Raw genomic sequence first — 22,088 nt, forward strand, 5'->3', positions numbered from 1 at the left:
GTCATTCATAGCTTTGTGTCGGAATCACGGTCTTTGGTTTTTACTGGTTTAAAGTGTCTAGCAGAGTGAGGAATTTAAAGGGGAAAACATTTTAGTAGCCTTGCTGAAGATGCATGCCTTTGGATGTTAATATCTAGGCCTTGTTCCACTTTCTTAATATTTGAAAAGAGTGCACTCCACCACTCGCATTATCAGAAATTTCCCTCCCAGGCCATGTTTTTAGAAGTCTGCGCTGTGTTCGACTCTATAAACCATTATTGGGGTTTTCACCGGCAGGTGTTAGTTGAGAACTAACTGTTACAATCGTGGTATTAGAACACAATCCGAGACACAATCCGATCTGACCCAAAATGTTTTAGTGCGGGAATTAGGCTGTTTTAAACTGTTTTGCAATCCGTTACCATTGGTTTGACATCAGAAGGTACCATCTCACTCACCATTTTTAGGTCGAGCGACCTATCTCAATGCGCATGCGCATTGAGCGGGAGCGAGATATATAGGGGCTTATCGAGAGTTTACCTAACTGGCGATTCCACTGGCGATCCCATGCAGTGCATGTGCTTTTTAGGTCATTGCGCAAGCCCTAAAAAGCGCGTGCACAATGCCACCAGCCGCCTGCCTGCCTGCCTCGCATTACCACATCAAAGGCAGCCCTCCCAGCGCATTTCTCACCCCCTAATTATTCACGGACGGTCGGCCGTACTTTCAGTTTCACGGCCGCGTCTCAAGCATGTATGTATGTATGTATAGACGTTCTTATAAAGCGCTATCACTGTCACCCGCCGGGCATCCTGGCGCTTAGACTATTATGACACAGAGCGAGATTAACAACTTCTGATCTATTTACATTGTGCTGGGGAACAAGTAGGTCTTTAACTCTTTTTTGAAGATGGAGAGTGCTTCCAGGCCCCTAAGACCCAGTGGTAGGGAATTCCACAGCCGTGCTGCGGCTATCCTAAAGGAGCGTCCACCCATCCGGGTCCTCCGAAACTTGGGTACCACAACCAAGTGCGCCGATGCTGATCGGAGTGTTCTTAAGGGAATATACCAAGAGAAGAGATCCTGCAGAGGAGCTGGGCCTTGACTGTGTAAAGCTCTAAAAACAATACATAAAGCCTTAAAGTTCACCCGTTGAGAAATTGGGAGCCAATGCAGATCCCTAAGTGCTTTGGTGGAGGAGTCCGAGCGACGTCGCGAAAGTGCCAGTTTAGCAGCACAATTCTGAATCCGCTGGAGTCTTCCTAGCACGGTAGTTGGAGCCCCTAGTAGCAGTGCGTTGCAGTAGTCAAGACGACTAAGGATTATGCTCCGCACTACTTCTGGTCTTGCCTGTGCTGGAAGCAGGGGTAGAATCTTTCTCAGTGATCCAAGCAAAGGCATACACGTAGCCACTGTCTTATTTACTGAGGTGTCCAGTTGTAAATCGGAACTAAACATGACCCCTAGATTCCTAACTGCGTCAGCAGGCAGACTAGTGCCTAGGAAATCAGGAGGCCAAAAACTCTGTGGTAGGGGTCTAGGGATCCGGTCCGAGGAGCAGTGTAATACCTCGGTTTTCGAGCTGTTAAATTGGAGGGAGTTTTTCCCTAACCATTCTGCCATGGCCCTCATGCATTGATGAAAAACCTCCTGTGACACCCCACCCTTACCCTCAAACGAGAAGATAAGTTGGGTGTCGTCAGCGTAATTGGTAACTGTTATGCCAAACGACTTGATCAGTGTGATCAGGGGACGGAGGTACAGGTTAAAGAGGATGGGGCTGATGGCCGAGCCCTGGGGTACTCCCTGTCCCACCCTCTTGATGTTAGATTGGTAGGGCGGTAGTGCAACTACCTGATGTCTTTGCCCGAGATATGACACCAACCATTCAAGGGCTGCACCTGACACCCCCGCCTCTGTCAATCTCCTGATCAAAGTAGCATGGTTGACCGTATCGAACGCGGCCGACATGTCAAACAGCACTAGGAAGGTTGCCTGACCCATGTCGGCCCGCGTCCGAAGGTCATCAAGAACAGTCACCAAAGCTGACTCTGTCCCGTGTGCCGGTCGAAACCCAAACTGAGCCACATCCAAACAATCGTTCTTCCCAAGAAAGTTGGATAGGTGTTTTGTGGCCAGTTTCTCTAGGATCTTGATAGGAAATGGCAGGAGGGAGATGGGACTGAAGTTAGCTGGGCATGTGGGGTCCAGGTTTTCCTTTTTGAGCAATGGGGAGACCACCGCCAGTTTCCAGCAGTCTGGCACCCGTGCCGAGGTGAGAGACTGACAGCAGATGGAAAACAATGGGGGAAACAGCTCTTCACAACAGAGTTTCCAGAATCTGGGTGGTAGCGGGTCAAGAGGAGAACCAGAGGACACCCCATCGGCCATAGAGCAGAAGTCCGCAAAAGATGGTAGAGGGAACTTGCTTAGCTCCCCTGGTTTAGTGCGCTCCTTCCCATTATCTGGCAAGATGGAGTCGTATATAGTACTGCCGGTTGGAAGGGGGAGGTTATTTAGGATGTTAGTAATCTTATCCTCAAAGGCTTGTGCTAACAGATCGCAGAGAGCTTGTGAGGGCGGGATGGCATTTTTGGTACAGCCAGGATGGGCCAGGTCCTTTACGATCTTGAATAGGGCCTGGGATTTGTTGACAGCTGCCAGCAGAGATTCTTCTAAAAATCTGGCTTTGGCCAACTTGATCTGGGTCTTATAGAATGCCAGTGCTTGTCTAAAGAGGACTCTATGTGATTCCAGGGTCTCTTTCCTCCAGGTTCGCTCCGCCCGTTTGCATTGTAGCTTGAGCTGCCGGAGTTCTTCTGAGTACCATGGCATGGCGAGAATGGTCCTATCTTTGATTTTCTGCACCGGGGCCAAATAATCCAGAGCAGTGGAGATTTTCTGACAGAGAGTCTCATAGCTCTCGTCCACGTTCACTCCCAGTGCAAAGCCATCCGGTAACAAAGAAGGCAGAGTGGCTTGCCTGAGGAGTCTGGACCACAGTCTCCCCATTCTGGTGCCCGCCGCCCTCCCTTTCTTCAGAGAGGTGCTAGTACACGAGAGAGAGAACTGGACAAGAGCATGGTCCGTCCAACACTGCGGCAGAACGTCAAGAATTGAGGTACTACCGGCATCAGCAAAAAGTAGATCGAGTATATGACCTTTTGCATGGGTTTTAGAAAGTACTAGTTGTTCTAGCTCGATGTTAAGACACGCTTGTACCAATTCTTCATAGGCCGACTTGGTTGAGCCTTCTGAGCACAGATTGAAATCCCCCAGCACCATCAACTTTGTGTGGGAGTGGGAGAAGTCGTATACCAAATCAATGAGCTCAGAAACGGCCGATAGCGGACAGGCCGGGGGTCTATAGCAAAGTAGCCCTGTAAGTAACACACCTCCTGGGTCCTTGATGGAAAAGGCCAGTGTTTCACACCCAACAATAGCCTTAACATTATGCTGAATGAGATGTAGAGTCTGTCTGAAGATTATGCCAATTCCACCTCCTCTGCCTCCCACTCTAGGAATTTGCATTATTTTAAAGCCCGGGGGGCACGCTGACCCCAATTCCACCGAGCTAGTTGAAGTTGTCCACGTCTCTGTCATAAAGAGTACGTCGATGTGCAGAGACTCTATAAGTAGCGCAATCTCGTCACAGTGTTTGACGAGTGAGCGCACATTCAGCAGCCCACAGGACAGCACAGCTGGGTGCTCGCTGGAGGAGTTGTCCTTCTGATTACCAACAGAAACAGAGTTAAGACTCAGAAGTTCCTCGCGTGAGTACGAATAAGGGGGAGCACCCGAGTTCCCAGAGGTAATCCGTCCGGCCGCCGGCGCATCCCGTGCGCGAACAGGCGCAAACGGGCTTACCTCTGGCGCAACTCCGGCGCTCCGCCGGCGCTCCCTCTGCGCGCCTACGCTGCGCGCTTGTGGGATGGCCATCTTTTATAGCCGTAGACACTACGGTTCTGTAGTGCGCACACTAGACCCCCCAACCAAGATGGCGCCAGCAATTCGGCACTCCCTGGATTCCCTCACTCACCCAAGATGGCGGCTGCAAACACCCCAGCGCGATGTCTCCAGGAGCCCTAAGTTCCCTGAGCTGGTCAATTTCCCGCTAAATGCGGAATGGGGACACGATTTAAGGTGCAGGTAAGAGGGGAGGAATAATAGCAAAGCGCTTAAGGTATAAGTAGCGCCACGGAGCAACAGCGCGCACGCGCTATACAATAGATAGATTTTATTTAAAAAAAGTTAAAAGTCAGCAGCAGCAATGCAGCGCTAGATACAGCAGTGCGCAGTGATCAAGTAAGCATGCCAAGTTACAAGCTTCATTTCTTTGTCTGCAATTTCACATTTATTTTCATTTATAGAGGTTTTTTTTTCTTCAATGTGGCTATTTATGTGCATTTTTATTTTATCAGCAAGTTTATATTGTTTAATTTTCAAGGACCCCCTGAGTAGGTGCTGCGGACCCCACTTTAAAAATCGATTTTACATTAAGCAAATGATGCTCGAAATTCCCAAATCTAAAATAACCCAAAGCAAAAAAGTAAACCATTTCTTTTCTCTCCTACTCTGTGGATCTAATGTCCCCATCTCCGGTTGACACATTGCTTTGAAATGTTATAATCTCAAATATCTGTTTTTCTCTGTCAATTCCATCCCTACATTAATCTCCTTAAGCCTCTCGTTCCTTTTCTTCTTTGCCGTCAGATTTATCACTCTGACCACTTGTAATTTTACAAATCAGCCGATCGATTCCAAACAGTGTTGGAGAGCAGGGTTATGTGACGGATATTTCTGGCTCAGTAAAACATGCTGAATTTCTTCTGTTGTCGTTTTCGGACGCCGGGACATCATTCAGCAGTGCCGGCATTTGTCTGTATTAACCTGCGTGGAAGGGAGGGGGCTTTATTTTAACATCCAGCTGGGCAGAAACAAAGGCCTGATTTAAAAGACCATCAGCCCGTCTTTTGTTCAAGCCATCTGAGCCTAACACCTAGATGCCAGTGCAATGGAAGAAAGCAGAGGCAGACAGCTAATTACTTCACACATACTTAAGCAAAACCTTTGGAGCCAGTTGTTTTAACTTTGTTTAACTCCCTACGAAAGAGATGTGCTTACACATTTTTAATCTTGCCTCCCAAAGCAACACGACTTAAGATACCACGCCCACTCATGTGAGACCTTCACACCCTCATCGCCGCTCTCCCCACTCCGCCCCCTCCCCTGCCCGCCGTGTCGCATTTCTCCTCCCCCCAGCAATGCCCTCCGTCTTGTTCTCCTCCGTCGCTTGTTCCTTAACCCAGTTTCCCTTCCTCCTCGCCTCTCCTATTTCTTTATCTAAGCCCCTCGTATTCACTATAGTACAGTCCACGTTGATTGAGCACAGGGTCAAAGAAAGAATTATTGTCATTATAATGGAAATGAAAACAAGGCATGCGCAACCCACCATCTACAACCCTTACATTAACATCGGTCAGTGATTGGTACAAAATAAGTACCCCTCTGTATATAATAAAAATGTCATGCCACATCCACCACCACATCCACCACCACATCCACCACCGCATCCACCACCACCACATCCACCACCGCATCCACCACCACCACATCCACCACCGCATCCACCACCGCATCCACCACCGCATCCACCACCACATCCACCATCACCACCACATCCACCATCACCTCCACATCCATCATGACATCCACCGCCACATCCACCACCCCATCCACCACCACCACCGCATCCACCACCACACACATCCACCGCATCCACCACCACCACCGCATCCACCACCACCGCATCCACCACCGCATCCACCACCGCATCCACCATCACCTCCACCACCACATCCACCATCACCTCCACATCCACCATGACATCCACCGCCACATCCACCACCACATCCACCACACCCACCACCACCACCACACCCACCACCACCACATCCACCACCACATCCACCACCACATCCACCACCACATCCACCACCACATCCACCACCACTTCCACCACCTCCGCATCCACCACCACCACCACCGCATCCACCACCACCACCGCATCCACCACCACATCCACCATCACCTCCACATCCACCATGACATCCTCCACCACATCCACCACATCCACCACATGCACCATCACATCCACCGCATCCACCACCACCACATCCACCACATCCACCACCACATCCACCACCACAACATCCACCACATCCACCACCACCACATCCACCGCATCCACCACCACCACTGCATCCACCACCACATCCACCACATCCACCATCACCTCCACATCCACCATGACATCCACCTCCACATCCACCACCACATCCACCACCACCACATCCACCACATGCACCACCGCATCCACCACCACCGCATCCTCCACCACCACATCCACCACCACATCCACCACCCCCACCACCACCACATCCACCACCACCACATCCACCACCACCACATCCACCACCACCACATCCACCACCACCGCATCCACCACCACCGCATCCACCACCACCGCATCCACCACCACCGCATCCACCACCACCGCATCCACCACCACATCCACCACCGCATCCACCACCACCATCACTTCCACCACCATCACTTCCACCACCACATCCACCACCACTTTCACCACATCCACCACCACCACATCCACCACCACCACATCCACCTCCACCTCCACCGCCACCTCCACCCCCACATCCACCCCCACATACACCCCCACATACACCCCCACATCCACCACCATCACCACCACATCCACCACCACCACCAGATCCACCACATCTATGTGTGTGTGTGTGTGTGTGTGTGTGGCTGTGTGTGTGTGTGTGTGCAATGTTCTTGGATTTTCGTCACAATAAAATACACTGAACATAATCTTCACAAAAGTTATTTACAAACGTTTAAGCTATTGACATTATAAATAACAATACATTTTATTTAAGTATTAATTATTTACAAAATTAAAAGCCATTGTAATTTGCAATATCAATACATCTAAGTCACGTAAATACAACACACATTGCATTACAAATGCTATAGGTGTCACATTTGCGAAAGTTAAAACTATTGACATTGTAACTGACAAAGCTATTACTTTTGCTATTTTCAAAACCAACACAAAAATAAAAAAAGTGTCATTTCCAATACCAATTGCTCAAACTTTCCTAATGCGAGACCTATTGCATTTCCAATGCTTGTTATTTTAGTAACACCGCTCAAAATGTTCTGCTCAATTTTTCACGAATGTGTCTCTATTTACCCATTGTTGCAGTCTTAGTTTGCCTTATTCTCTTCACACATGCTTGCTCTTATCTCATAATTAGCCTTCGGGGTAAGGGACACGACGCATGAAAATGGCGCCCTGGCACGGACTCTTTCATATAGCTCCCAAATGTATTGTCCTCCTTTGCATCTTTCTCATCGGCACACCATGTGCACTTGCTCCACTTGAGGCAGCTGATGTTGAAGGCAAATGCTTTGCTTCTGGACCACAATCTCCGCCCTGTACCGCAACATTCAGGCTCAATATTTTTGCTTGCATCTTTGGTACTTTAGAACAGTGATGCGTAGCCTCTGTTTATATTTATTCTTCTATAGGGAGAAGGCCTAAATCCTTTTTTTGGTAGTGGGTAAGGAATATTCTGAGTGATTAACTAACGAAGGTGTGCAATAAGAATCAGGCAATGGTGTAAAAATTAGGGTCCTGCAAGGGCAGGTGAGGAATAAATATGTTAGGGTTAAAATGAGTAGTGGAATAATTTGTTTCAATATGGCAAATATTAAATATGAAAACAGTTTGAGGTAACCAGAAAAATGCGCTGAAGGTCATTGCAACTTGGAAAGAAATTCTGAAAGGTGAGGTAAGTTCTGGTTGTACTGGAATAATAAGGCTTAGTGGTCTGGCATCTAATCTTCTGTGCACACACATCGGTGTAATACTTTCCAGACTTCTTCACTGCCTCTCCCAGTCATGCATATGGTGCTGGCCCTGTATTCATGTCGAGGGTGCACTTTGTCTCTACATGTGCGGTACAGGTGGGCCTGGTCCACAAGACTGCGGCTTCCTGTGACATGAGAAAACCACTTGGCTCAGGCTGCAGTGTACCAGCCTTCGCTTAGTGAACAGAAGTTCAGAAACCCAAGGAACTGGAAAATGCAATCACCATGGAGGGGCCTCTATCACGAGCCCTGCATGTTTCGCTGGGCACAGTCTTGGACAGTGCCATGCATTCCAAGCTGCCTACAGCGATCCAAGGTGACTTCAGCAGTCTTCTCCGCTTTACACAGGGAAAGGACTTTGATTTTCAGAAGTAACAAAAGTGTCAGCAGTTCGGGGTGAACATGCAGATCAAAATGTGATCCCAGCTATCGGAAGTGATACCCCAAGACTAAATGAAAAGACTGATTCTATCTCTTCTTCTCATGGTTTTCTGCTTTTCTTTTTTTTACTTTCCCTGGATAGAAGTTGTCTTGCAAATATTCTTCAACCATTTGTAATATTTTAGCAGTTTGCACTACTCTGTTGCTCGAAGCAGTCTCAGCTGCCATGCAAGTAATAAGATAAGAATAGTTTCATTTCCAGGTAAAATGCGAAAAGAGTTTCACATTTCTCAGGAAGGCAAATAAAATACTGTTAGAAGGAAAGTTTTTGTAGGCAATAACTCTGGACTGGCTGTATGCTGTGGTTCTGTCACCCTAGTCTTCGATTCCAATAATGAGATAGTTTATTAAGGAAATGACAAAAGTTACATTATAATATAGTCTGGGTGATTCTTCATGAATGGTTGACCCTTTGAAGCATGCTTCAGGAAAGAAAATGTGGTACATTTCACCTGTTTATAAGGTAATTATTGTGAATCCTATTTATGTATTCCAGCAGTCAGCTCTCGTTGCGATTTGTGAATAACCTGACTAAATATGGAATGACTAGAAACTGCTTTTATCTGTACTAAATGTAAATGTGCAGCTAGAAGCATGCATGCTTGCTCCTCAGTCCTACGTTTTTCAGTAGTAGTTCATTATTGGGCATGCCCTTTGTAGGAAGCTGGCTTATTATGTAGTGTACCAAAATTAGGTATACTATGTAGAAAGTCCAGGCGACCCTTATTGTCTTAGAGGGCTTAAATTAATAAGCCCAAATGCTCTTTTGTAGTAGTGAGGGCAAGCACTTTAGGATTGTAAGAGGGTAGTATTAATGCACTTGTTAAACACAGTCAATAAATGAGACACACTCAAGAAGAAACTCGAGACCAATTTAAGAAAAATAACAGGTATCTTTTTATTTTAACACCAAGAACTTCATTATGGAGTAAGTACTTTGCTGTTTATCCATTTTTGCAGGTCTTTTGAATGCGTTTTTATGCGGAAATGCTTTCCCACGGATAAAAGGCATATACTGCCTTAGAGTATTTGCAAACTGTTCTCAGAGGTCCCCTTCGGACTTATGGTTGTAGGGGGCCAAGGTCCAAAGTACCACCAGCGGTTCAAGTTTACCTGCTGTAGAGTATCTGGGTGCCGAGGTGCTGGACGGTTTGGAAGCCTTCGCGCTGCATTGTAGGCAAAGAGTGGGGTCACTTAGAAACAAGCTGCAAAGGGGGGACAAGTTTGGGTGCTCCCAATGGGGGGGCTATGTTCGTGGGGGTCCTGAGAGCAGGGGAGGACTGTCTGTTCTATTGGACCCGGACTAGGGACCCCGGGTGCAGAGGGTTTTGTTCGGCTGGTTCCCGATTGTCAAAGGCACCCACAGTTCTCGGTAAGACCTACCAAAAGGACAAAACAGGAAAGCTGGGCCACTCTATGCTGGCATCAGCGCTGCTGGCGTCCTTTGTTGGCTGGTTTGTCTTTGGGGCGTGGATTCCAGATTAGACTTAAAAAAGCTTTGGTTGCTGCAATGGGTGCAGTACCCCAGCTATTGGTTCAGGGCTTCTCCGGTTGTCATAGCATCTTCTCACTTGGTGGGGAGACGGATCTGACCTCTTGGAGCACTGTGACCTCCTCCTGGGCAGCTGCTGCATCGGTGGACCTGGTGGTCAGCAAAACGATAAACCCAATGTTTTAGTCAGTGCCCCCAGGCTGCAGGGAAAGGCTAATCTCAAATGTTTTCATGTGTACTGTGGTCATGCCTTCGCGTATGGGCATAGTCCCATTCGTAAGTCCCCTGCTAGAAACTGCTTGCCACTGTGTTCGTGGACACACTGGAATCTAAATCTCCTTCTGCACCAAACAAAGCGCAGGTCCTCTCAAGGCAGCTGCGACTATCTTGGTCATTCTCGTCAACCACTTAAAATCAGACATAATGTCCTAGTAGCCTTGACTCTGCTGCCCAGCACGGTCTATACAAATTGGTATTAACCTACTTCTGAAACCCTTGTGTGAGTGAATAGTACTCGCCAAGCTTCTCCTTTTAACTCTCACTGCAACCCTGGGCTCTACAGATAAATGTATTGATCAGTAAAAAGGAGCAGAATGTCCTCCTTGTGTCTCCATCTCAATGTATCAAATCGTGAAAGGACACAGCAATATCTACCTGTCACTGTAGTCCTCCTTAACAGATTTCTGAGAACATACCACCACTAGGGCTGGGAATAGACTGTCATTTGTGCAAAAGCAGGTGTAACCGGCCTTTTATACTCTTGCCTGTGACCGCAATACCATCTCTAACTCTGCGGATCTTTTACTCATTCACTGTAGACAGCAGTTATCACTCACCAGTCACTGACAGCAGAATAATAATATTTAGCGCCGCTTTACCTCACATGCCACAGTGCGAGAGCTGTCCCTCACCTTTCGCACACCAATACGGGAGTTGGCCTAACGGCTAGGGCGCTCGGACCTAGGGAACTGGGTTTGAGTCTCGGTAATGACGCTAAAAACATCCTGTGATTCTGGGTAAATCACTTAATATCCCCGTGCCTAACAAAAAATAAATGAATGTGTGTCCTCATGTAACGTAACTGGTGCGATGTAAAGCGCTCTGATACCCAATTCGGATTCAGGTCAAGTTCGCGCTATATGAAACTCTGCCAAGAAAATAAATACCATGCTCCTCTGGCTGAAACTGTTCAGTGGGATAACAGAGTAATCCTTAATGGGATGTTGAGCCTAAAGAAGAAGAAACCTGAAGGAACAAGGATGTTGTAAACCTTGCTTGAAGAGTACATCGGATGCCCATAGTCTGACAGGGAGACACAGATACAGCGGACATGGATATCTAGGGGACCCTCCCCAACTGAATGGTCGGGAAATGTTCTACAGAACAAGGTTGTTGCAGACCAAAACAATTAAAAAAAAAAAAAAGTGCAAGATAAGGATCTGCCTGTTCTAAGTATAAGTAAATAAGAACCCAGGGCTTGATGTTTCCAGTAGAATCTAGATCAGGAACAGTACACCCCAGATGAAGGGAATTGAGTATTCACAAACGCTACACACGAAAGGCTGACGTACAACCAAAGAGGCCATTTGGGGGGCTCAAGATCCATTGTCCCTATATGATTGCACAGCCGTAGCTGACGCACATTAGACTGACGGCCTTAAGATCCGGATCACCATTACAAAACCCAGAGCTGTGACCGCCCACCAGTCACTCAACATTCAATCAAATTAGGTTGAAAGGTTTAAAGACCATTCTACTCTTATGGACCACGTCCATAAGCATAGTTCACTCCCTTCAAATCATTCACCCCTACCTGTTTATGGTTCGAGAACGAAATTCCCCAGTAGAAAATCCCTGCTGGTGAAATTACGGTTTCATGTCGAGGTTATGCAAAGCATCAAGAGGACAAGTAGTTGGCAAATGCTTTGCTAGCAAATACCTAGAAACCGAACATTAATTTAACAACTGCCTTGTTTAATTAATTCTTTAATAGAATCAAGGAGCCAGCATGGTCTCCTAATTGACTAGGATGTGGAATGTCCTCCAACCCACCCAACTGGTAGCTGAGCATAGATGTGTCTTAATTCCCTCGTTTGTATTTGTTAAAGACCACTGAAGTTGCAACTAATGACATGTTGTGGCTATATAAAGGTGAGGAAATACATGGGATTATTCACAAATGTATCTGAAAACCTCAACAAATTAGGACACCTCGATTGTAGCATCTGCCTAGAAAGTTTGCAGTATTGGATGTTTGAAGCCTTCTTGCTTCTTAACCGCCTAAACTTCCTGCACCCCACTCTTCTCCAAACAACACGTATTCCATAACGGTCTACTTTAGTAAAATCCCTTTGTTTTAACCTACGGCCTCCACTAACATCACATATTAACAAGGTGACAAAATCTGCCATCTATTTCCTCAAGTCGAACACCTCAACTCACCAGAATGCCTAAAAATAACTATTCATGATGTTTCTTTCCAAACTATTCTAGGAGGAGTCTCAGAATCATCTCCTACAGGGCTGATGTGTGGCGAAGCCTTGGAAGTCGATGATTCTTTGGCTGTGTGGTGCAGATTTTAATCCGTGGTTTCGTCACTGTGTCTGTCAATTGCCTCTGGGCCCATGCTGCGACAGGACTGTCCTTCTTTAATGAGTAATAAATCTCTTTATCTATTCAAATAACTGTGTCCACCTGCATCTGACACAACAATTTGGCGACAAGTGGACCTTCGAGGACTCTCCACTCCCCAGAGGTTGTGATAAGTGGGTTTCCTCATTGAATTAAGGTTCTACTACAAAACGCAGAGGGTCCAGGGATGCCACTTTACAGGTCAACTGGGGTTAATGGTTCAATTTTAATAGTGTTGTACCATCTGTGAAGTAACATCAGCTAAAGGGCGCACAAAGGACAGATTTTTTTTTCCCCCTAGCTGTGACAAAAGTACAGTGCAGCCTTGGTCTGCAGTTCATCAAGGCCCTCTCAGCTTGCACCATGTCTGCCATGGTGACAAGCAAATGTAGGCGAGCTGTTCCTTAGCATTTAGTGAGGATATGGTGTTACAGCTACTAAGTGGCTTCTTCATTGTGGAGAGGCAGGATTGTCAAAGTGACTTTTTTTAGAGCCTTTTGACACAGCGGTTAAGCTGGAGAGAGTGGCCTTCTTAGAAATGGGAACTACTGCTCCGCTTCATTGGCAGGTATTCTTAGGCTTGACGCTGCCGTCCGGCCACATGATTTGATCACTCTTGCGTTGATATGAGACTTGCTGATTTTGATCGTACGTTTGTGCTGAGCTGCTGGTCTACCACCACGATCTGCATGCTCATCTCCACCCAAAGTAAGCACGCTCCTGTAATCGAGTTTCATAGTGTTCGACTGCGTTAATGTGAAAGTTCCAATGCAGTGACCTGAACATTTGTCTGCATGCCTACTATGCATAGCACAGCTTGCAACATTCCATTCTACAGTGATTTGCACACTCTAGTCCAAATCTAGTATCAAGACCTTATTTTGGCATAGGAATGCTTCACAGTGATTTTGACACCACGCTGCAGCTTTATCCCAGTATTTTGCACGCTCTGGTACAGATCTTCAACAGCAATGTGCATGCTGTGATGCAGATCTTCCAATGCAATTTGCATGCTTTAAAAATGGGTGACAACAAGTTACGGTTTAAAGCTTGTAAAACCTTCTAACGGGTGTGCACACACTTGTACATATGGTTTCCTGCTAACCATTCATATAATCTTGGGCATTATCTGTGACTTAGTCATCCTTGACATATTTTATTTCTTCTCCAAGTAGTCATACAAAGAATAAAAAAAACTTTCCTCTGACACGCATTTCATTCCCCAAACAATTTTTCTTGGAACTTCTTCAGGGCCTACTAATTTCATTTCCCAACACATTTCGAAGCGAATGTTTGGTACTATATAGTCACAAGATGATACCTGACACTCACTTAAAAAAATCGTTTGATTATTTGTAGAAAAAATAAAATCAAGGACGAGTAAAATCACAGAAATCAGACTTTTAATGTGGTCCTTGTGAACTTTAATTTGGATCAATTGGGAAACACGAAGAAGGTAGGCTTTGAGTGGTGTGCGGAGAGACTATTGTATTAATAAATAAATAGATTGCATCTTTTCTTCCCATCATAGCCCAATCACACAAGGAGGGGTTGAGCATTTTGTTTTTTGCAGTTATGTCTATGTGGATGCGTGTTCTCTAAATAAAGTGACGTTATGTTTTGCTGAGGTGGTTGCAACATTGCAGGGTGGAGAGTGAGCGGGGTGAGAAATATGGCACGGCATTACATAGTAGTAATAGTGTATTATGTAATGAATATGTGCTCTACTTGCTGTACATACCGATATCGGTCAGACACGAGGCTACATCATGCCAGCAGGGGCAATAGACTTTGCTTGGTTAAGAATGTCACATATTTACCAAAAACCTCCAGATCATATTTTCCTAAATATGCATTTTGCTTCATGACAAAATGTAACAGTTTTCAGCCATTACAGTGTAATGTATTTGGCATAAGGACAGAAAAGGATAAAGCGTGCAGTCATGCAATGCAGGGGAAAATGCACAACTATAATGTATGCAGTAGATTATAATGGGATTTCTGTTTTTGAGTAGTTGTGTACTTTCCATTTGCAGAGGAAGTGTGGCAGCTGGGGTTTCAAATATGTTTTATTTTTTATTTTTATAACGGCTGTGTGTGTAATTACAAAGCCTTTGCCATTATGCCGGACGGCTGTTCTTTCAAAACTGATCTTTGCTGTATCTCAGTCTATGAACTCAGTATGTTTGACAGTATCGTGATTCGGATGTAAATACTACACATTTGTCTTTACTCTTATAGGCTATTTCTTTTCATTTTTGTAGTTGACAGGTTTTGGGGCCACTGAAAGTTCACCTTTGTTTTAATCATTGCAAAATGGGAATTTCCTGTAGGAACTTTGGAAAGCTTAGCCAGTCATTGTTTTTTTTCCAAAAGACAAAAAGGCCTGCTTCAAAAATGTGTCGGACCACTAAAAAATACGTAGGCCATTATATAGGTTGGTAATTTGTACTGTGGGCTGCAAAACCAGATCAGCTATATAAACTGGATAGTCATTTGACCTGAAATGAATCAGTGAAGTAAATAGAAAACAAGGGGTTATTATTTAGACCAATTATACCAACTTGCTGCTCGTGAAATATTCAAGTTAATCACACACTGTGGTTTGAGCCTTCCGAGAGTAAGCAGTACAGCTACCACTGTAAGTTATTTCTTTATGCTTTGCATTTGTATTATGTTAGAAGATAAACTGCAAATACAAATTGGATATGCGAAGCTTAATTGTAATAATTGTACTATGTGGCAGAACACTTTAGCATCTTAAATTAGTATTTGAACTAAATGTGCCATAAAACGCAGTACACACACTCTTAGATATGTTTTACCCTGTCTTAATGTTTTGATTTTACTTTTCATACAGTTGACCGCAAATGACCTGCAGGAGAATATCACAAAACTAAATAATGGCGTCACCTTCATGATTAAGCATTCCCAGAAACTTTTCAAGGTATTTCTGCATATGACTTTAAAATGTGGATAAGGAAATATTTTATTATTTATATCTAATAGTCTGTACCCAAAATATAATGTATTAATTTCATTTTGACTTGACCTTCATTGCAGTCTTATTTGTGTTACTCTTTGTTTTATTTCTTATTTATTTTGTGCTTCTTCAATTCCGATCTGTGCTGAACTCTTCTGTAACTTTCTACAAATTGATTCATTTTAAATACTGATGTTGAGTGTGGGTCTCTCATATTGGGGTATATATACAGAATTATTGTGTGATTAAAAGTGGACCTATGAAAAAAAATGTATACAGTGCCACAGCTGGACATGAATTGTATTTAGCTTTTTATAGGTCAGTCTGGTTGGTCTCTTCCATTATTAAACACTCCCAAAGTCAGTCACTGATTTTTAAATGGCAATCAGACATGTAAACCAGTAAACAAAGTGTGTCCTTACTATTACTTGTTTAAAATACGAAATATGGAAGTGGTTATGTCTCCTATCCCATGGGGCATAGCTACTGAGTGACACCTTCATATGTCAACAGATTTGTTTTGCTTGACTTATCAGATTCAAATCCTCTTAAAGAAATTTGAACATTGCTAATTCTTCCACAGAACTTGTCTTGTGACCTCTTGTAGAATTCCTTGTGGTAAACCCATCGCATATTAGTTTGGGATTTTCTGGAGTTTTAATTCTAAGTGTGGAATCATGATTTAGGAAGTTGACTTGGAAGCACTGAACTTCAGCATTATCTATTAGGACTCAATGTAACTGGTTAGTGACGGAAGAACGAATACATGTTTAACATGATGAACCCAAGCTATTGCTGCTACCGGATAGAACTGTATAAGGATTGAGATGGAGAAAGTTTTTCCGACTAAGCCTAACACAATTTCTTGTGACTTCGACATGATCTGATCATAATCCTTGGATGAAGAAATGGGGATGTGTTACTCTTTGCAGTTCAAAGAAAACATTAAAAAGATGAAGTACGGGGGCCGTGGCCAAGCCGAGCGCTAAGATGGCCGCTTAACTTCTTTGCTCCGCCGTCCTGAGCACGAAATCCATAACTAATCCGCCTTCTACTGCCGAAACTGACTCTAAATTGCCAGGATCGGAATCCGGACAGGCTAAGGATCTCAGCGTCGTCGCTGGTGGCCAAGAAGATGCGACGGAGCGTTGGCGAAGTAATCTGTGACATTGGGCCGCACGGAGACGAAAGAGAGGCCGTGCAGCCGGCCGGCCGGGAGCACCACCGGCAGTGAGGGACCTCTGAAATCATGGCCCCTGGAGTGGGGGTAGACAGCTGGAGTCACCCCACTGAGACAGGCGTGTGGTCCTGGATCATGGCTGCCAAGATCCGCGATCTCAGTGCTGCAGAGTGAGATCCGCTGACGACTTGGTGTGGAGAAGGGCTGCAAATTACGGGCAGACAAGGCGGGCCGGAGGGCGCGCCTTTACTGATTCGGCGGCGTGCTGAAAATTGCTTCCACCACAATCGGCCGACATCGTGGAGTGAAAGAAATGAGGTGGGTACCCCGTGCCGGTTAGGCTTGTAACACTGCATTGGGTGGTGACTTGGACCCCCCCGGCTGCACCTCGCACGGCCCTGTGTGCGGGAGATAGCGTGGAAGCAATACCGAGGCAGGGCGAACTTGACCGAGGACTGGTGCTCCCGCGACCGCTTCTCGCCAGAATATTTAACTTTCGCGACAGGGATGTTATCCTGCAGTGCTCCCGATCCGCTTCACCAGTGGAATTCCAGAACAATCACATCACCTTTTTTCCGGACTTTACCCTCAGCGTGCAGCGACAACGGCAACGTTTCCTGGAGGTTAAGAAGGCGCTCCGAATCAAGGACTTGAAATATGCAATGTTGTTTTCGGCCAAGTTGCGGGTGTAATCGGAGGGGAAATCCTGGTTCTTCACCACTCCGGAGGAGGCCAGTGACTGGCTGGAGGGTTGGCATACGGCGGGCCGCCACACTCACCATGCCTGGGATGTGAGGAGCGACGCGATACCCAGGCTTCCGGTGGTGGCTCGCAACAGACTGACTTTACTGAGGCAGCGGATGGTGTCGAATAATTGGTCTGTATGTTTTTCCTTCGGGGGTGCAAAGACTTGGTGATCATGGATGGTGAGTGTAGGATGGTGGATACCTGACTATGGTGACCCCAGATTTTTTGCCTTGTGTTTAGCTGGTTTTCGTCTTAGTTGGCCTGGGATCCTGCTAATCAGGGTCCCAGGCTATCTGCTCTCTCTTTAAAATGGACTCCATGTACCCTAGGTGCATAACTAATTGGATTGGGTCACCTTATGAGCCCCTGTACAGTGTACTATAGGTACCCAGGGCATAGGTGCATCCAAGGCCTACCAGGGGCTGCAGCATAGCTTTTGCCACCCCTGGCTGGCCATCCAAACTGACACAACTGGCTGATCACTCAGCTGGGGCAAGGTCGTGTAATCACCCCTTGTTTAGATATAGTATACCTATATCTAAACATATATCTGGACACATATATACCTATAAGTCACTCCTATGGCAGGCCTTAACAATCCTGGAGGCAGAGTGCTTGGTTTTATGTGAGATGGTGCTCTAGCATGAGCTGAGCCTGTCTGCAGCTTTCGGAACCATTTCCTTATAGCTGTTCTAGGGTATTGCCATACCATATACTCTTAAGTGCATTATCATCCTCGCGGTTATTGCTAACTTTGGTTTGGCTTTATCAAAACATGTCGTGTAAGGTGTCATACACTTTGGAATACTACCCCCTCGCCAGTTCTGGCGAGGGGGTAGTATTGCACTCTTCTAGAGGCAGAAGACATGTAACTTTACTTAAATGCGGTTAAAACTAACCAGAGCCTCAGCATCACAAAATGGATGCTGCTGCCACAGACACAAGTCTGGCCTCCTGCTGCTGACTGAAACTTGGCAGCGGAGGCTTGGACAAAAGGTTTCCTGTCACAGGGAGGTGTTACACCACCCCAGACAGGAGATAGAGGATTGGGGCAGGGAGGGCTGAATGAAACTAGACACTGCCTGGGGCACACAAGGTGTCCCATGCATAGCCCAGTTCAAACCGGTCCTGGGGCACTCCAGCCCCCGCTCTGGCGCGAAACTGGACAAAGGGAAAGGGATGTAACCACCCCCTTCCTGGGTCCCACCCATAGGAGGGATCTAGCAGGTAATCCAGCCCCTTGATTTGGAATAAAGGTAGGAGCTGTGCCCAGGAGCATTAGATTATCCTGACTGAAACTTTGATACAGAACTCTGGACCCTTCGACATCCCACTCGACGTGGAAGACTGAAGAATCTCCCTTGTGGTCAAGGAGTGACTACCCTGTGCAAACAGGCACCATCCAGCGCCCAACGGTTTGCTTTGTTGCAGTTCCCGCCGGAACTCGAGCGACAGAGATCGACAAGACCCAGCTTCCCTGACTTCTAACATCCCGATCCACAGTCCCAGCGAATCTGAGATCCTTGGAGGCGTCGTGAAGCGTGGGGCCCGCCATCTTGAAAAGACTGCGAAGTGCTGACCGTGCAGCTCCCGCGGCACCTCGAAGCTGTGCATTGGGGTTTGAGAAGCCCCAGCCCCGAGCAGCTCGTGTACCGAAGATCACCCCTCCACACTCACAGAGTGCTGCGTGGGGCCCTTTTGCATTTTCCTGCTTGACGCGTCTGTCCGGTCACTTGCCCGTTGGCTAGTGGTCACTACGACGACGAAACTTTGAAACTACTCCGCTAGTCTGGTTGCTCCAGACTGGCCCTCGCTCGCCTGAAAAGGAGCAACCTCTCTGACCTTGCTGGTCTGAGTAAGAAGCGATCTTCAAATCCTGCGTGGGTTGCATTTGCCAAGGTCTGTTGACTCCGATCCGTAAGCCGACACCGCCGACAGTGAGAGCCTTCGTGGGACAGCTCGTGATCCACTCCTGGACATCCTCGGTGCCCCAGACTCCACGTGGCAGCGGAGACAAGCTTCTCGACAACCACCTGATTGCGCCCGACATCGCCTGGTTCCTTCCTGGTCCCATCCTGGTCACTGGCTAGTGACCCAGACTCTGTCCCCTCTGCTCTCAGGCACTCTACATCTTCGATCCACCCTTGGATCCAACCGGACTCTTCTCTCCTGGCCGCCTGCAGCATCTTCATCTCCAGGCTTCATAGAACTCCACGACGAAACCCGACACACTTTGGCACCTATGCACCCGCTTCCTGTGGGTGAGGTAACGATTGAACGCCGGTGCTCCTGTAGTGGTTTACACCTCTAGTGTCCTAGTTTTAAGTGGATAAGTTCTAGTCCAGTCGGAAGACTTCTAAAACAGTAACTTTGTAACTTTTACGCAACATTGACTTTGCATTGGTTCATGCGTGTGCTTTTAGCGCTGCACCCGAATCCCGCGGGTTACTCTCGTCCTAACTGCTGTTAGTCTAGTGTAGTCCCAGCGATTCCCAAGGCCCTAGGCCTTACGATTGTTCGTAAAGTGATACTTATACCACTTATTTAGTATATGGTTTGAGTGGCCACCGACCCTATCCATAATTGTGCAACTTTTGTATGTTTAACTGTGCTTTTGTTTAAACGCTTGTGCCTCTGCACTCATAAAGAGTACAGAGGATTATTTTAGTAATAAATACATATATTTTTATAATATATAACTTGTGTGGTTTCATATTACAGGACTGCATATGGTAAAACAGCTGACTTCACATGCCCTCTTGAGTTAAGCCTAAGACTGCTTAGGTCCATGCTACCCCTAGGATAGCTAGGTTGACTTACAACCCCCACCATAATGGATTGTTTGGACTGATACAAGGTGCCCACAGAACTGTGGACATCATACATCAGGCCAACTTCTCACAGTGAGCAATGGGGTCTGAGTCGCCCGTGAACATGGTGTCCGATAATTGTTATTCTGTGATAGAATGTCAAAGATGGTCCTGTTGTCTCAAGCTTTCTGTTTTTGTTTGTTCCCCTGCTGATCTTGTGGGTAATGTCGGATATGTGGTTGGCCCATGTCTATGCTCTCACCACAAAGACGTTAGGCCATTCCGGTTAATAATGAAAAAAAGGAGTATTTTAGGGATGGGTGCTCGGTTCCGACATACGGTCCCGAATGTTTTTGGAAGGGTGGGTGAAAGGCACTCTGCTAGTTTGGGGGGCGGGAGGTTTTGGCACTGCCGAGCAGGGAGGAGGGTCTGTGGGTATGCACGTTGGGGAGGGCGGGGAAGGGTTTTTGGGTGTGTTTTTAGTAATGGGTTTGCTTAGGCATGTCCTTCTTGAGTGGTCCCGAAAGCAGAAAGCAGACAGATGGGGTAGCTGATATGCTTTTACTGGTCACAGTATTCAACAAAGCAATTGACTACTTTTTTGTCCCCCGAGCCCCCCCCCCCGGATATGCTCTTTTTGGGAGTACCACACACCTTTGACGTTAGAGGATGAGTGCCGCGCATAGACAAAAACTCCTCTTGTTATCCTGGAACGTAAATGGGTTGGGGTACAAAATTAAGAGGAGTGGTTCTCCAGTTTCTGAAACAGCACTCGCCCGATGTTTTATTGCAGGGGACACACTTGCTGGGAAATGGTTGCAAAGCCGTGTCGCGATGGGGTTTCCAGATGGTCGCCCACTCTGCTTTTGATTCTGGTAGGGGTTGGCATTTTAGTTCGCAAGTCCTTCCCCTTGATGGTCAACACGATTCACGCAGACCTGCCAGGTAGGTTTGTGGCGGGGTTTGAGTGGGAGCAGCCCTCAATCTGTTATCAGTGTACATTCCGCCGGGACTGCACACCCAGGCATTTAGTGACCTGGGAGATCGCCTCCTGAATCTACTGGGTGGGTGATTGTTGATTGGGGGGATTTTAACTATTGTTTCTGACTCACTGGATTGATGGCCCCCAAAAGATCTGCTGATCTCACACAAAGGTGTATATAGTTTTATTGGGGCTATGGGCCTGGTAGATGTCTGGAGGTACATGCATCCTAGCGAACTTCAGTACACACACCTCTTGGGGCCCCATCGCTGCATGTCGCGCATAGACTACATACTTGCACTCACACAGCAGATCCACGACGTTAGACATCCAACTCTTGGCTGGGGGGGGGTCTCTGATCACTTGCCGATAATGTGCAGGGTGGAAGTGGGGGAGCTCGCGTCTGGCCGTGTTGCACCGATTATCCCGTGGTATCTTAATATTCCCCCCATCAGAGAGAAGGTGTTGAAAGAATCCGATCTTTATTTCCAGGAAAACCTGGGCTCGGTCATTTCATCTTGTTCCCTTTGGGAGGCCTATAAAGCGGTCATCCACAGGGGTTGTGTTGGGGCAAATTGCTGGGCAGCGTAAGGAGACGCCTGCGGCTCTAGTGCTCCAAGAGAGTGAACTCCTAGAATTGGAACACGCGGTAAGTCAGCAGGACTCTGAGGACGTGCGCCAATAGCTCCGTATCAGGACGAAAGAATTCTCGGACTTGGCCACTGACGCGGCTAAGGCTCATTATAGGGCTACACTTAGTAGGGTCTATGATATCGGTGACAAGGCAGGCAAACTGTTGGCATCGCTTGACCGCAGAGAGGGGGCACGGCGTGTAGTAGTAGAACTCGTCACTGACCAGCACTCCCGTATTACTGCTCCGCAAG

General features: G+C 46.8%; 1 protein-coding gene across 4 annotated transcripts in view; it reads left to right on the forward strand.

The window, feature by feature from the left end:
• ARHGAP19 (Rho GTPase activating protein 19) overlaps positions 1-22,088 on the forward strand; it is a 368,551-nt gene that overhangs the window by 229,045 nt on the left and 117,418 nt on the right. For all 4 annotated transcript variants that reach the window (XM_078643585.1, XM_078643586.1, XM_078643587.1 and 1 more), the window contains exon 6: positions 15,363-15,449. In XM_078643585.1, coding sequence (XP_078499711.1) covers positions 15,363-15,449 — 87 coding nt within the window. The remainder of the gene's footprint in view (positions 1-15,362; positions 15,450-22,088) is intronic.

Source organism: Lissotriton helveticus, chromosome 5_1 (genome assembly GCF_964261635.1).
Source record: "Lissotriton helveticus chromosome 5_1, aLisHel1.1, whole genome shotgun sequence".
Classification (NCBI taxonomy): Eukaryota; Metazoa; Chordata; class Amphibia; order Caudata; family Salamandridae; genus Lissotriton; species Lissotriton helveticus.